This window comes from Rhamphochromis sp. 'chilingali', assembly GCF_963969265.1.
Source record: "Rhamphochromis sp. 'chilingali' genome assembly, chromosome: 12".
Taxonomy (NCBI): Eukaryota; Metazoa; Chordata; class Actinopteri; order Cichliformes; family Cichlidae; genus Rhamphochromis; species Rhamphochromis sp. 'chilingali'.
In genome coordinates this window covers 5,893,915-5,911,823 of record NC_137939.1, presented here as the reverse complement: position 1 = coordinate 5,911,823, position 17,909 = coordinate 5,893,915, and the positions used below count along the sequence as shown (strand labels likewise).

General features: G+C 40.5%; 1 protein-coding gene across 2 annotated transcripts in view; it reads right to left on the bottom strand.

Moving 5' to 3' along the window:
• The window catches only part of cntn3a.1 (contactin 3a, tandem duplicate 1), an 84,902-nt gene that overhangs the window by 35,896 nt on the left and 31,097 nt on the right, over positions 1-17,909 (bottom strand). For both annotated transcript variants that reach the window (XM_080898465.1, XM_080898466.1), the window contains 2 exons: positions 13,638-13,813; positions 3,667-3,762 (listed from right to left, as the gene is read on the bottom strand). In XM_080898465.1, the coding sequence (XP_080754591.1) occupies positions 3,667-3,762; positions 13,638-13,813 (272 nt within the window). The remainder of the gene's footprint in view (positions 1-3,666; positions 3,763-13,637; positions 13,814-17,909) is intronic.

Here is a 17,909-nt window from a genome sequence, read left to right as displayed (position 1 = left end):
AGTTGTTGAGGAATTAATAAATAGGCAAAACAAATGTTAACATAAAAAATGTGCTCATCCATTTGACATGTTTATAAAACCACGATAATTACTTTAGCTGGTGCAGCCTTGGGTGTGTGCACTTCTTCACCAATTATTCTAATAAAGCCTGTTTTGTTCAGTAAAAAAAATAGCGTGTGTGCTGAATTGGTGTCTCCACTTGGTTCCTATTCAGCCAGTTGTTCCGCCTACTCCTTCCTTCATCCAACCTTCCACCCAGACTGAATAGACTGCTGCCCCAGTACTCAGGCTTGCTCCATGTCGTCACTCACTTCATTAAATGATAGCCCACACCACACTATTCAGGGTAGCTGTGATTTAGAGTGGGCAGCTTGCCTGAAAGCCTCATGTTATGTGTTGTGTTAATGCATTAGTGGTTAGTGTATCCCAGTACTTGGCTTGTTAACTGTTGTACATAAAAGCCTTACTATCTCTCACTTAGTGACTGCTAATTATTTCGTGAGCTATGTTGCTTTGTTATTTATCCATGCCATTTATAGACTGAGGCTCTCGGAGGCTGCACCAGAAAGTAGTTTCTCTTGTTTGCCACAATTATCATTCAACTACATGTTGCAGTATGCCGAGGCAAACAAGTTTTTGTGTAGTGGTGCTCCGTCTTGTACCTCTGTTTAGCCCCTTTTTGCAACCTATTTCACATGGCAGCTGCCATCAGCCTCCAGCAACTGGTCACCAACCCCTTAGGGAATACACATTTCCCCTGGTGACTGAGGGTTGCCAGATCATCATCAGCGGATTCCTAGGGCTGTATGGCTGGGGCCCATGCAAAGGGAATTTGTAGGTAGGTAGGTAGGTAGACTGCATTTAGCTTAATTTAAAAAAAATGGGTCATGCCATTGCTGTGCATCTACTTATCATTCCTTTTTAAAAGTAGGTAAAGACTCTGTATGAGACTGGATGTGACAGATATGGGCTTGGTACAATGTAACACACTGACAACAATCGCTTCAGGACTCCAGTCCCAAATGATGGGCGTCACGTAGGAAAGAGTAAGAAAGGCGTGTGGAGTTTATCTAAAAAAGATTGCATGTGGGAAAAATTGACATACAATATCAACATGAATTATTGAATAGAATCACAGAATAAATCTATTTACATTTGCCTGAAGGAACCCCCCACATCACCACCACCATATCTCCAATGATTTAGTAATTTTTTTTAGCCAAACATGCTGGCACTCATCTTAGCAAACATCTATGAAAAATGATGTTGTCACAAGATCCGAGATCACAGTCACAACAAAGCAGCTGGAGTTCTTGAACAAAGTGAAACATCAGAAGACTAGAGAACCTTCTGAATGTCATGCAGAGGAGTTTATAATCAGAGATGTTACATTTCGGATTCTAATTCAAATGAAATGGTACCCTGGTGATAAATGGGAGCGGAGTCACAAAGATGAGTACAGAAGTAGTACAGAGTACAGTACAGAAACCCCTGCTGATTTCACCATCTGTTAGTTAAAAGTAAAAACAATGTATTTCTTCACTCGTAATAAAAATAAGGCATACCATACATATATCTATTTTTTTACGAAAGCTGTGAAACTAAAAGAGTAACACTCTACGCATGCGAAGAAAAATTACCAAGTTCCAAAAGCTTTTAAAAGGTGCACATATTGTAAGATTTCTCACGTATCTCGCATATTGTGAGAGTGAAACTCTCAGTCTCAGCTGCTGTTAATGTAAATAAAGCTGGATTATGTATTATAATTATTGTATGGTTCAAGTGCAGACTTTCAGTGCAGACATAATTTTATATATATATATATATATATATATATATAGATAGATAGATAGATAGATAGATAGATAGATAGATAGATAGATAGATAGATAGATAGATAGATAGATAGATAGATAGATAGATAGATAGATAGATAGATAGATAGATAGATAGATAGATAGATAGATGGATGAACTGATTTAATACTAATCTGGACTTCCTATTCTGTGCTACCTAAGGCTTTTAGATGTTACTGAGGTTTGTTTATTATTTTTAAGAATGTAAAACATTCTGTTGATTTAGTCACTCCCAAAGTTTTATTTTCCCATCTTGTGGGGTTTCTTTTAAGCCAAATAATTGCCTCCCTCACTTGTTCTGCCAGCTCTTTAGGTCTAATATTTAAAATTACAGTGAAAAGTTATAAAATACAAATTCAATACTTTGAATGTGCTCATTTGTCATGAAATACCAGTGAAAGGGACCAGACCTCACCTGGCCATGAAATTGCTTGTCAGGCAATAGTCCAATTAAATTTGAATTTGTATGAATGTGGTCTGTAACCAAAAATGACTGTAATTCCTAAATAGCTAATGCAAGTTTTTTGTAAAGCCCCATGAATTAAAGCTTGAAGTCTATACTATGACACTGCTATTACAGCTCAACACTCCAGACAATGCTGCTGTTCAGAATGTGTATTTTGGCTTGTGGACACCTTAGAGTACTTGTCTGTAAAAGAGCTATTACATTTCAAGTCTGCCAGTTGTGTGCATATGGCTCATTATTTTAACTTGTCTTGTTACGACAAGGTGAGACATCTCATTTCAAACACAAAACATAGCACAACAAATATAGGCCTTCTCTTCAGTTTGCAAATGAATGAGACAAAATAGCTCCGTTTGTTCTGCAGGTTTAACGCCCCAGTAGCATAAATGAGGGTTATCGTCTAAAAACCAACACCTTAACAACGTCTTTCATTCCAGTCCCAAAATTAAGGACTTGCAACTTCATCTGGATGTAAAACTTGGCGTACTTGTACTACAGAGTATTAGGGCCATAAACAGTGTTCATTTGGGGAATAGAGTTGAAATTTCGAGATTAAAGTTGAAATACTACTTTGAGAAAAAAGTCAAAATGTGGAGATTACATTTCAAGCCAGACAACTGCCACATCTTCTATACCTGCTACGAAATGCCTCATGTAGATGAGTTAGTGAAACAACTTGATCAGCTGACTTAATGTGTATTGCGAAGTAAGCCTGAAACCTCTCCTCTGTTTCACAATTTAATTTTTAACTAACCTGTGACTGGCAGCAGGACAATACTATTATATTTACAGTAAAACCCTCTGTCATGTGCACTAACATTACATCCACGCAGTGGATAATTACATTCAGCCTTACTGGCAAAAGTCAATCTTAAGACCGGTGTGTAGGAGTTAATAGCACTGGATGCTAGCTCGCATTGATAATGTCATAGATGAAAGCAGATGATGTGAAGCCAGCAAGGTATCTTCAGAGAGAGGCTCAATTACTCAGCCTGGCGGGACCCCAGCCGCAGTCAGCCTCTCCAGTCTGTATGCCAAAGATTTTCCTCGTCCCCATTGAAAATCAGGCTGACAGACCAGAGTGTCCCAAAGTAAAAATAACTCACTTCGCTGACTTTAAAAACACAGACAAACAGACAGGGGATCTGAGCTGGAGAACGCAAACACTACTTCCACTTTGTTCAAGTAAAGGAGAAGATAAGGAATCAGAGAGATGATACCACAGTATTTCTACGTTTCTAGTAAAAAAAAAGAAAAAAAACAGATTTATGTAAGGAGGATATTAAAGGATATTTAAAGAAAATGAAATGAAATGGAAAAAACATTGAGAGCAGTCCATCTTACCTCCAGAGTGGGGGGGAGGGCCACAGAGCAAGACCACTCCTTGACCTTCACGAACCCTCACTGGACTTCTTCTCTGAGTCTTGAAATTCTCCAAGTCTGTTTACCACAACACAAAAGCAATAAAGCAAAAGTAATCATTTCATTTTTCATGAAAGCCATAAGCACACAAACACAACAAGTCTGGGTGTTTATAGAGCTAAAATAAAGAAATGCACTGCAACTCATATATGTGGTTGCTCAATAATTTCATATCTAGTTAGCGCACGGCAAGTGACCAGAGTTTAACGGTGTTATATGATATGCATGCCTGCTGTGAAATACTGGTGGTAGTTTTGCATAAATGCAGACATGGTTCTATAAAGTCCTAAACACTTCTGACTGGAGCAGAAAGCAATTCTTCAAGTATAAGTCACACATGAGTGAATTTAATTGGAACGGCGTATTGTTATCACTTTCTGTGTTTCATCCACTGCACACAGACCAGCAACAATTAAATGACTAAGACTGAAACATCATTTGTATGGAGGCCGATTACTTGTTGACAACCTGCTGAGAGAAAGCAAATAGAGACAGCAATCCTTGAACACTTTGCCTTTTCTTGCCTGCTGCGGCTCTTGGAGATATCGCAGGCGTAGCAGCCAAATACGCAGCTGCCATATAATGACATAATCAAGACTGAATTCAAAAACAGGGCGAAAGAATGCAAAACTGACACCTCCTGTGTGCGAGCACAGTAGGATGAGCGTTCGCAAAATAAAAGCAGAGCGTGATCTTTTCAGACCTTGTGACTAATGGAAAAATTGCATCCAGCAGAATGTTATCACAACTGAGAGCTTTTGTTTCGGTTCACAAATGATTTTATGAAAATCTCCTGTATGGCTTTCACAAATTAATTAGCAGATCATAACTTTTTTTTTTCATTTGGAACAGACAGGTTTAATGGATGCTTCGTGACCATCTTAAACTCAGGATGAGCTATGGTTGACAATTACATGCAACAACATTTAGGTTCTTTCTGGTCATCCAAGACATAAATACTACCACAAGCTGCTGAGGCAATCTAGAAAATATTATATTATATTATATTATATTATATTATATTATATTATATTATATTATATTATGCAGTACACACTGTCATATTATATAAAAATAATAATTCATGCTAGTAATCACTGTAAAAATCCATAACAAAATAATAACTATAAGATATAATTTCACTGAATCTCTTCTTCTTCACATCTATTATCTATTTCACACTGAACAGAAACGAAACTTTTAAGACCATTGCAATTTAAAACACTGGTAAGCCTGGAAAAATGACCGTTTCTGGCTGATCCGAAAATACAAGTTTCATCTAATTTTATCGGCTTCACTGAATATATTGAGATTTAGTAGAATCTGAACAACACAACTTCACAGGCATGCTTTTTTCTCAGACTATACAATGAGATAATGGCTAGTGTCAGAATGAAAACATGCCTGTTGCATTAGCAAAGGCATTTGTTTAGGAGACTCAAGGTTAGTTAATCTTGTTTCAGGATGTAGGAATGCACACAAGAGTTATTAGGGGTTTTTTTTAGTGCAGGAACTGGACAAATGAAAATTTTAGTGATGTAGTGATTTTTTTAAATGGACGTGATTACAATCCATCATGAACAGGACATGAAAGTCATGTGGAGTTCAACACCTACATGAGTGCAGACATGAAGCCTTTTTTCACAGCAGACATTTTCAAAGTGTTCTGTCAGACCATCTCTCCCTTCTGCTACACCCAATATACACACAAAAGATCAAGAGCACTGGGATTACAACCAAAACCGTGAGAACATGGCCGCAGGATGCTATTCCGATGCTTCAGGACTGTTTCCACTGCACAGACTGGGATGTATTCAAGGTGCAGGACACTGACAATCGTGTCGCATTGGACAGTTACACCTCCACTGTCTTGGACTACATCTGTTTCTGTGTGGACAATGTAACAACTTGGAAACGATTCCGTGTGTTCCCTAATAATCCACCCTGGATGACACACGGAGTTCAACAACTTATTCGAACAAGGAACAACGCTTTCAAATCCGGGGACCAGGAGGCATACAGTGCTGCCAGGGCCAACCTGAGAAGAGGCATCAAGACTGCCAAGCAGCAGCACAGGAGGCGTATCGAGGCCAGGTTTGAGAACAACACAAACCCAAGGCAGGTCTGGGAGGGCATCAGGGCTATCACGGACTACAAAAGGAGAACACCATCACCCTCAGCCGACAGTTCTACTCTGGCTGAGGATCTAAATCTCTTTTATGCCCGTTTTGACAGGGAGAACACCGACCCTGTCCTGTCCCCTCTCCCCTCAACCGACCCTGCTCCGGTCCTGAGCACTCATGAGCTGAGGCGTGTGTTCCGGAGCATTAACACCAGGAAGGCGGCCGGGCCGGATGGAGTGCTGGGCCGGGTGCTAAAAGACTGTGCTGCGGACCTGGCGGACGTCTTCACCTCTATATATAACACCTCGTTGTCCTGTTCACTGGTACCATCCTGTTTCAAAGCAGCAACCATCGTTCCCATCCCAAAACAGTCAAATGTCACATGTCTGAACGATTTCAGACCTGTGGCACTCACCCCCATTCCCGCCAAATGCCTGGAGAGACTGGTCATTAAACACATCAGAGCTGCTTTTCCACCATCCCTGGACTCGCACCAGTTTGCATACAGGGAGAACCGGTCAACCGAGGATGCGATCGCCACAGTGCTGCACACATTACTGAAGCACTTGGAACACAGGAACACCTATGCACGGCTCCTCTTTGTAGACTACAGCTCGGCTTTTAATACCATCCGGCCATACAAACTCCGTCCCAAACTCCACCAACTGGGACTTAACTCCTCTCTGTGCAACTGGATTGTGGACTTCCTCACTAACCGTAGACAGAGTGTCAGAGTGGGTAAGAACACCTCTTCCACCCTTGTGGTCAACACCGGTGCCCCTCAGGGGTGTGTTCTGAGCCCTCTGCTATACACTCTCTTCACCCATGACTGTATTTCCTCCTGCGCGTCCAATCTCATTGTTAAGTTTGCAGATGACACTACAGTGCTCGGACTTATATCCAACAATGATGAGACAAACTATAGGACAGAGGTGCAACAACTAGAGTCATGGTGCCACGACAATAACTTGGTCTTAAACACCAAAAAGACCAAGGAGATCATTGTAGATTTCCGGAAGAGGGGTCATAACAACCATCTGCCTCTCTTCATTGGCAGTGAGGCGGTGGAGAGGGTGAGCAGTTTTAAATTCTTGGGGGTAACTGTGACCGAGGACCTGTCCTGGGGCAACCATATCACCTCAGTTGTACGGAAGGCCCAACAGCGCCTCTACTACCTGAGGAGACTGCGGAGCGCACACATTCCCAGATCTCTGATGTTGAACTTCTACAACTGTGCCATCAGCAGCGTTCTGACGTATGGATTTCTAGTGTGGTTCCCCAGCTGCACCAAGGCCGATCAGCAAGCACTCCAGCGGGTGGTGAAAGAAGCTGGCAGAATTATTGGAACAAGTCTGCCAGAGATCAGTAATATCTTCCCCACTCGCTGTCTGAGGAGGGTGCACAGTATCCTGCGGGACCAACATCACCCTGCGCTCCACCTTTTCCATCTGCTGCCCTCAGGGAGAAGGTACAGGTCTATACAGGCCAGAACATCCAGACTGGCCAACAGCCTGTATCCACAGGCTGTGAGGCTCCTGAACTCTCTGCCCCCCTCTCACGGACAATAACCATATCCAACTTCTTAATAGCAATGAACTGGTCTGCATTGGTGCATCATATCTTTATTCTCTTCCCCCTCCTGCCCCCCCCCCCCCCTCTTGCTTAAATAGATAACTATCATATCTGATATCATATCTCACAGTACAATAATATTGAATGGGTTGCATTGTTGTATTTTGTCATGTTTCTCAGGTCTTTGTCTGAATTTCTACGAACATTATTGCTAAGGATTGTCTTATTGCATTGGAGTCACACTGGGTTAAATATGTACACTTGGGTTTTAAGGGGTATTTATTATTTTCTTCTTTTTTTGGGGTTGTATGGAAGCCCCAAACGCAATTTCATTGTTCTTGACAATGACAATAAATAAATAAATAAATACTAAATACCAAAACATGGCACAATGTAAGAACGACTGACCGCGAGCAAAAGAAGGATCCTGATAGATATAACAGTTTTTATGATTTACACCCATGGTTCTCGTAGGGATGATTATCATTCTTAAGACGACAGCGCTAGCAAGCTGAAAAGCAAGGAGCAAAACTTTTACATCTACCTAAACTTCCTACATTATTATAGTGAGAAAGGTAACCAACTATCTGATGACATTTAAAGCTAGACCTGCTCTGATAGCCTCACAGCAGGAGCAGGAGCTTTTAAACCTGCTCTATGTGTGCTGTTTGCACGTACTCACGTACCCTGTGTTTCTGGGTGTTGATTCTTCCAGACATGCTCAGTAGGTTAGGCTCTATTTAGGCCAGAGGTGTGAGTCTGTCTCTGTGTAATTGACTTCACCCTGCCTTTCATCCATTGTCAGCTAGGATATGCTCCAGCTGATCATTCAGAGGATAAAGGTACAATTAATGGATGTTGGATGCCCTGCCAGAGCCACTACCACTGCTGGACTGGACAGTGTATCACAGCAACTTCATTTGCAAATACTTTGAATGATTTGATGCAGTTAATAGTGTGAGGAATCACACATTATTAAAGATAAGAAATATTATAATTATAAAAATTATAACACCCTGTGGACTTGCAATGATATTAAACAAAATGAGCCGTTTTCCTTATAGTTCCTATAATACAACTTTTCGAAATCTTTATTCTCCCACGTCGTAGGGCTTTATTAGAGCACAGCAAGTAATAATGTACCTTTAGGAACTTTTCCCCCCTAAATTCTCTAAAAGTAATGATGAAAATTAAAAATAACATTTTATGGTAATGTCCCGATCACTATAAAATGTAGGTGCAAAACTCTTTCTCCTTTGTAAAGCAGTTTAAATTTCTTTTTCTGAAAGAAGATGTGAAATGTTCGAAACGCACTAGTGTGTCACTTTTCTTGTCAATCTAACTGTGATTTAATTTACCGGCTACACAACGCTAAAAAAAGAACTACTTACTGCATTCACATTGTTAAGAAAATAGTTGCAAGGCTGTAACTGTTGCAAGTATGGTGGATATATAAATATATTCTATTTATTTATAATACTATGTTTCAAAAATTTCTGGGCTCATACATTAGGAAAAAAAAAACAGAGGTGCTCAGCTCACACTGGGAGTGAGTCTGTCCTGATCAGTATTCCTTTGGTGTATAGCGGGGCATAAATGAGCTAGACGCACTAAAAGCCAACAATGCCTGACAACCCAAGCTGTTCGGCACCACGTGCATCATCTTATCAAGCCCATCACACTGCACCTCCTTTTGCTTCTCCGTGGCAGGGTTCAGGCTATTTGGAGTGTTTTCAGATCCATGAAATTGGATATGAATTTGCATTTTTGGGCTAACTCTTTCAATGTGACCCATTGTAATGAACAAGAGGAAATTATAGAGAAACTAAAAAGTGAAACTACTCTGTCAGAACTGCAGCTCAATTTTTTTCCCCAGCCATTAGACAAAAGGCATAACAGAGTTTTTATTGTCAGAGAAATTGCACCTACCACCTCACACCTGGATTTAGGATTGCAGTAACAAATGTCACATATGATGCTGGCAACAAATGTGTCACCCATTTTGCATTTTGACAACAAAGAGCATCTTTAAACTTCTGGAAGACTAAGATGAAATGTCGAGGTAAGATAAAATCCTATTAGCTAACACAATAGTATATGTGATGCAAAGCCATAACATAATGATGTGCCTTGCCAAGATGACTGTTTTTTTTTTAAATCTTGTTAATGTTGGAGAAAAGATTGAAAAAGGGCGGATTAGTGTTTCCTGGTTAAAGTTCCAGATTAGTACATTCAGTGGAGTTTGGCATCACTACCATGTATGAGTCTAGCCAGGTAATAAGTTTGATGTCAAGCTATAAAAATATTATACTGTGTTACCATTTCTCAGCCCATTTATTTACTTTTTAGCACTGCCATTAACATTTAGTTGTTTTTGATGCAATAAATAATATGCTATGTAATTACAGCTTCACACTACAGTAAATAGTTTTATACTGTATGATTTTCTGTTGAAGAATGAAAAAACAGAGCGACTAAAAAATTATTTCAACTGTAGAAAGATGGGTTACTCATCAGTATAAATTCTTTCTATCTAGTTGCTACATAATAAGTGTTCAACTATCTTGCAGACGATGAATTGCAAGTTACCAATGAGGAAACCAAATAAATAACTAACTGCGATGACCACTGCTGTGAAACCGTCATCTTCTCTCATTTTGTCTGCGTCTTTTCTTGCCTCCCCTCCAATCTCTGTTCTCAGAGAAGAATCATTGAGTAAAACCCTAACAGCGTGTGATGCATGACATTTAAGGAGTGATAAACATCAAAGGAGCCTATTTCTCACCGCTGGTGTCTCTTGACAAGTACAACTGTTAAGTGCACATGGCCTTTCTTCTGCAAAAAGAAAAAAAAAGAAAAAAAAAAAGAAAGTCTTAATTTTCACCCTTGTCAAAAGCAGTGAAGAAGCCACAGAGCTGATGGAAATAAGAGGAGCAAACAAAAGAAAGACACGGAAATCTTAGAAGCTCAGAGAAGCTGTGAGACTGTGTCCTCACTTTTTTTGAAAAGTGGCAGCACAAAGAAAGGACTGTGAGAAAGTATGAAACTGTTCCATGGGTTTCCAGTTATATTGGCAGAGAAAACATGTAGTGATTAGTGTAACTAGTTGCCTCATAAATATGAAATTACGGTCACAGTTTTGCAGAACAGTATGATGTCACAGTGACATTGAACTATTAAGGCTATTCACTCCATCGACATATTCAATTACACGTCTGTGTGAAAAAGTAATTAGAAAATTCATTCTTGGCGGCTTTTTTTTAAGGTCAGACAGGAAAGCAAGCCAGGTGGAAGCGAAGGTCTGCTTTGTGCCCAGACCATAAAAAAGGAGAGCTATACAGCATCAATAAATTGCTAAGATTTACACTGCTAAGATAAGCTGTTACTGCTGCACAGAATGGTGCAGAAATGGTGCAAAGCCCAGGAAGACAGGCTGTAAGGAAAGTCATTGTTAACTAAGACTGTTTGAGAAGACTGCTCAAAATCACTGCGCCGCTAGCTTACGTAGCATTGCCTTTATGCCACAGGTGGGCTGCCATTTACATGTGGCTCCATTATTTAGGCTTAGTGATTGTATGTGTGAGATTGCTGGTTTGTATAAGCACAGGGGAAGGTGACCTTTGGGTAAACGCATCAGTCTATTTCAAGCGAGGAAGCTGCACATACTTAAATAACTTGACAGACACCTTGATCTCCGAGAACCCCATTCTAATCAATTCATGCTTGAGTTTAAGGAAACATCTGTCACAGATGTGATGAAATTCGCTGCAAGTGCTTCTAAGAATAGGATAAAGTGGGGTCACAGAGACCTTGAGCTTTGGCCACAAAATCTAGGAACTTCATACTTGAGTACAAATTAAACTTTATGATAAAACTTGAAGAAATTCCCTGAAAGACTCAAAAGATATTGCCCTGATGGACAACCTAAAGACAACTCCGGTCAGGGTTATCTCCATGAAGGAGGCATTAAAATAATCATGTCGTATGCAATTACAGACGTGAATCTGCTCAGAAATCACAGGCACCGAGATACAAGGGAAATACATCCTAGATTGCGGTCATAAATACAGCTATTTCACTCTTCATTAAACACTGTGTTACCCTTGTGGCTCTATAAGCAGCAAAGAATCTAGGCAGCACCATGTTCCGTCTTCAGGACACACATTCAATACACTTTGTTTCGTTTGCAGGCCTTGCAATCTGTTATATAACGTTGCATCTTGCATCAGTGGAAATCCTTTCACTTACATAAAAAAAAAAGCATCCCTTGGGGATTAAGAAACTTAATCTGGCTCGATCACCAACTAAATTATTCCTTCCAGCACTCCCAGCAGGCAAGCAGAACCTTTTAAACGTGAACTGTGTATTGTCAACAGGATCAGGACCCTTTTCTACTTTTAGAGATTTAAGCCCCTACCAGATGGTAACAGAAACTGTTACATCATCCATCTTTCAAAGGATTAAAAATGTAGGCCAGCTCAATTATTATATATGCAATAAACTTCCATGAAATACAAATTTGATGATATTAGAACCATTAGATGGTGCAAATCTAAGACTTTAATCTTGTTCACCAACAACAAAGACTGATTGCATTGTTAAAGAGAGCAAAATATTCAATTAGGAGAACTCTGCCGTCACTGTTCTGGATTTGTTTCAGCGGCAGTGCCTTAAAGCTCTGTGTGCAACGTTTATCTTTATATTCACTCTGTTCACGCCATTACCTGGTCTTTGTCTGCTGAAGTTATTAGAAGAAGGAGTGCAATCCCCTTGATTTCTGAGAAAGCATTTTCAGCAATTCTGAGTCACAGTCTGTTACAAATGACATGATGCTGACTTTCATAACAGACTGCTCCTCTGTGAATGATTCCCTTGACCTGAAACCCACTCAATCACACAGCACACTTAATTAAGTTAAACCAAGAGCAATAAATAAGATGTACGACACATCACCACTGATGCTTGTCCTCATCCGTTGACAAAAGCAGCAGGTCTCAGGTCAGGCCCGGGCGATGGATGAGACCAATAACAATGACATACAGTTCAAGCCTGTCCCCAAAAATTGATAGGAAATGTGAATATGATCAACAGCCCACTGGCAACTCAGCACACAGATTTGCTCTATATGCTGAAGATTTAATGCTGCTTTGCGACAAAGAATTGCCAAATAGTTGCAAGATGAATATCTCTGGTGCTCTCCCGCCAAGGATCATCACTGTGTCTACTGTGGCAGAGAAACAGACATCAGAATCCAATCTAGCCGCACCATCTGTTCCCAGATATCAGGGTTGTCATTTGATATGGGCTGCCCATCAAGAGTGGAGGACTCAAGTTCACCTTGCCACGAGAGATGCCTTAGACTGTGGTCTTATAAAATGTGATGGATAAAAGCCGTAAAGAATCAGCTATAAGGGATCTGTCAAAGCCCACAACGCGACTGCAGTCTTCATCACAGCAGTGTGAGAAGTTTAGAAACACCTAGCAGAGTAAACACTAGCACTGGAGCTTTAATCAGGGTCAAAGGATTCAATCATGAAAGGACATAAAAAAAAATGGCCCATTCATTTGGGTTTTCAATTAATAATTTCAACATTATGAGCCTGCTGTCTCTTGTTGCTGGCTGTTTTTGTTAAAAAAGCTCAGGTCTGCCAACAAACAATTTCCAGAGAACTCTACTGGGGCATTATACTTTTCAGTGAACCGCAGGGTCTGATGTTCAATGAAGCTTTTACTTTTCTAAGGCAGAATAGACTGAACTAAACTCAAATGAAGTGAAGTCAAATCTGAGTGACCTTAACACAACAGAAGAGAAACAATAAAAGACTAAAGAATATAAACTGTTGACAAATGCTGAATTAAAGGCTTTGTTGGACGTAACCATGCCAAAGTTGCACCCAGTATCCTGCAGCTTTCTTATAAAAGTACTCTACCAAGGAGTGCACTTCTACTCACAGTATATATGCCATACTCACAAGGGTGTTATAGGATCAACAAGCAGGACCGGCTAAATTACCTTTTTCAATCTACGTTCTCTTATTAACTGTGAAAATAGCACCTACATTACTCACAGCAAATCCTGATTGCCAGATTCAGCTGCAATGTTTGGGCAGAATCCAAATTGTAGTCTTCAGATCCAACCTCCACTGAGTGAAACGACTGGCAAATCCGGACACGAAAAAAAACTGCGAATATACTTACATGCAACATGAAGGCTGGCCTCTCTGCTCACGATGGTGCCGAAAGAGTTCGATGCCATGCACTGGTAGATGCCGACGTCCTCCTGTTTATTAAGATGTGCGATGTGTAAGTTTCCTCCCATGAGAGAGTAACGAGACCCCGGTCTGGGCGTGATGAAAGAGTCGTTTAGCTTCCACCTGTGAATGCAAGCGCACGACGCATCACAAAACCCTTTGTAAAATAATTTGATCTGCATAATAATGTCATGCACATAAGAAGAGTGTCTGGTGATAAGATTATGATAAAGTCACAGACTGTTAGGGATTCAGAAACAAAGCCATATGCATCCATTTAATTCATACTGGATTAAATAAATATTAAAAGAAATGACAGTGACTGATGTTTGCTGCAGGAAACCTGAATAAATATACTTAAATGAGAAGCAATCATCAACAGTTATTTCAAACAGCTGTTTATTTCTATGTCTTTCAGTTCAAATGCTTCATGATCATTTTTTTTCTATTCCATTTATTCCACAAGGAACATGATCGACTTTCAATATTTAAAATCTTTGGGCGACTTAAGTTGATTTGCATAATTAAGGTTTATGTACTAAGAAACCTGTCGAGTTCATGATGCATCACATGACCATTACCTCCTCAATGATTGCAAAGACTTCAAGGTTAAGTTTCCATTAAGAGTATCCCCTAAATGTTCTACAATCGATGTTTTGCAAAAAAAAAAAACAGACCCAAAGGATAAAATTGTTCCACTCTGTTTCATAGCTACTTTTACATTTAGATAAATGTGGTCAGTTTAAGAGTTGATGATGATGGTTTTTGCCTTATAGTCAGCCAATGCTAGTGTACACAGGGCACTTAGAGTCAGGAGAATAACTGAGAAAAATAGGTATTAAAAAATTCTAATAATGCAGAATTGCAGATTTGATTAGATGATCACAGCTCGCAGAAAGAAGGAAGTTTGAGGTTTCTATTTTAGACTTTCTTGCTACGGACAGTGTTAAGGATTAAGGCAAACGGAGAGAGGGACACCACTGAAGGAGCGAGGGAACGGGGCCATATGCAGCAGTGCGGCGTTCACCAGCAGATATGTTGGCTGGACTGATTAAACGATTTGTTTTGCAGCTAGAACAGAAGTCCAGATGACACAAATTTAGGGGCCACGTGACATCGTGATAGCTTGGTAGTTATAGACAAGTTAATTTGTCCTTGATACCTTGAAACAAACTTTCAACATGTGGCATCTTAAACCTCACTGTAGGTTTCCTTCTAATGGAGCCTTAGCTTGACGCTCCGCTTGGTCCCTCTTTCCTTATCCACAAAAAACAAAAAACGAAACCGCAGTCCTTGATAGCTTCTCAATATTTACTTCAAAAGTCCAAACAGGTACACAGCAACAGAATTCCAAATTACAAAAACTTATAAAGGTCAATTCAAAATGGATGAAGAGAGATTGCGAGGTCAAAAAACCATATGGCTCCACTCTCCTCTCGCCCAACTTCCTGTTTTCTGCACTATCAAAATAAAAGCATACATTTCAAATTAAACTGCATGTAGGCTTCTACATTACCGGCCCCTAATTGTTATCAATGTCTTTGAAACAATTACTACAAAATCTTTAACTTAAATGAAAAGATCTATGGCTACATCACTTAACTGAACTTCAACTATCTTAAAAGAATCTTCTTTCACTTTCCTCCCCTCAGAGGAAACTAGTTCTTGATTTTCGAAGAGTGCATCAATTATCTTCAGCTTCTTGCAAAAGGCACAGCTTTGTAACTGGTCGACAAAGCTCATTGGTCTTGGTCTTTACTTTCACCTGACGCACCAGACCTTTCTGGTCTGGAAAGGTCTCTACGATTCTTCCTAGTGGCCATGAATTTCTGGGTGCTGTGTCATCTACGATCAGCACAACATCACCAACATGGAAATTTCTCTTAGGTGTAGTCCATCGTTGACGCTCTTGGAGCTGCATGAGGTATTCCTTGCACCAGCGTTTCCAAAAAATGTCTGCAAGATATTGGATTTGTCTCCACCTGCGATTTACATACTGGGCATCCTTGTTGAAGATTCCTGGGGGTAATTCTGGCTTAACCTTCAGCAACAGGAGATGGTTGGGTGTTAAAGCCTCCAGGTCATTGGGATCTGAAGATTCCTTTGTAATAGGCCTGCTGTTTATAATAGCCTCAGCTTCACACAGCAAGGTGTGGAGACCTTCTTCATCCAACAGTTGTTCTTTTACTGTGACGTTCAAAATTTTTCTCACTGAGCAGATGAGTCTCTCCCAGCTTCCTCCATGGTGAGATCCTGCTGGTGGATTAAAATGCCATTGGATCCCCCTTTGCTGCAATGATTTTATGATCATACTGGAGTTCCATTCTTTAATTGCTTTCTTTAACTCACTGTTAGCTGATCGGAAGTTGGTTCCATTATCCGAGTACATCTCTTTAACTTGTCCTCTTCTGGCAAGGAATCTTCTGATGGCGTTGAGACACGCATCAGTGTCAAGTGAAGATGCAACCTCCAGATGTACAGCTCGTGTGGTAAGACATGTGAAAATGACACCATATCTTTTTACTTGACTTCTTCCCCTTTTTACCAGGAATGGACCAAAGTAGTCAACACCTACTTTGGTGAACGGAGGGTCATCAGGCAGGATCCTGCATTTTGGTAAATCTGCCATTATTTGTTTGCCAGTACTTCCGTGTAGCCTTTTACAGGTGACACATTTTGACAAGAACCTTCTAATGGCTCCATTTGCTCCAGGGATCCAAAATTTTTGACGCAGATGAGCCAACATGTGATTCCGTCCGGCGTGAGCTGTAACATCATGGGTATGTCTTAACACAAGCTGTGTGATATGTGACTCCTTTGGCAAGATGACTTGCTGCTTAGCATCATCTGGCATCGCTGCTCGACTCAACCTTCCTCCAACTCTTATGACTCCATCTTGCAGTACTGGAGTCAACTTGTAGAGAGAGCCTTTTTTCTTCACCCTTTGATGTTCTTTCAGCATTGCCAAGTCCTGTTCAAAACTTTGCTTCTGACAGTACTTCACAATTTCCATTTCTGCTTTAGACAAATCATCACAGGTTAGATTTTTTCCCTTGAAAGCTTTCTTGAATTGGCTCATCCTGATTTCCTCACTCATTGTGCTTGCTTCCTTTCTCTTTGCTATTAATTCCTTAAGCAAACTCTTCAGTTTCATGAACCAGGCTACAGCACGCTTTAGCTTTGTCCAAGATGAGTAGTGATTCATCAGCTGGTCTACTGCGTCTTTGAGCCCTTGCATCTGAATGACATGTGTCTGAGCTTCTCTTTTGACCTCTAAGTCATCAAAATCCAGCATTCTGGGATCTGGATTCTTCGGCCACTGATCTTCTGAGCAGAATAGGAAACTTGGTCCCGAAAGCCAATCGCCACATTTTAAGAATGCTGCAACAGTCTGTCCTCTAGAGACATGATCTGCTGGATTCAAAGTGGTATTGACATATCTCCACTGCCGAATGTGAGAATGGCTCAAGATTACTGAGATCCTATTAGAAACAAAGGTCTTGAATCTTGTGCCTTCACTATTCAAGTACTTTAGCACAGCCGTGCTATCTGTCCAAAAAACAGATTCATGCAGTTCTACTTCTAGTTCCTTCTTTAGAAGTTTATCCATCTTCACTGCAACTGTTGCGGCAATCAGTTCCATTCGTGGGATGGTTGGACACTTCAAAGGTGCAACCCTTGCCTTTGCCATTACCAAGGTGGACTGAGTCTCGCCACTTGCATTGCGCAGCAACAGGTAGCTTGCTGTGCCATAAGCGTCTTCGCTTGCGTCAGCGAAATGATGCAACTGCGCAAAGACTGGTGCACCAAACTGCTTTGACTTGATGCTCCTGTCAACTCCAAAGTCGTCAAGCCTTTGCAAATCTGCAACCCACTTATTCCAGCTCTTAATGACGTCCTCCGGTAGGTATTCATCCCAGCCGTATTTCCTCCGACATAAATCGTGCAAGATTTTTTTCGCACACAGAATCACCGGAGCAACAAATCCCAGTGGATCAAAGATGGAGCTGAGAAGGGAAAGCAGTCCTCTTCTAGTGTTCGGTCTGTTTTTAAGGTTGATCTTGAACTTGAACTGATCTGATTCAGCACACCACTGAATTCCCAATGCTCTTTCCATCGGCAAATTACTCTCGTCCGGATTCAGAACTTTAAATCCTTGTGCTCTTTCTTCATCAGGAATTGAGTTGAGCAACTTTCTGCTGTTGCTTGACCATTTTGT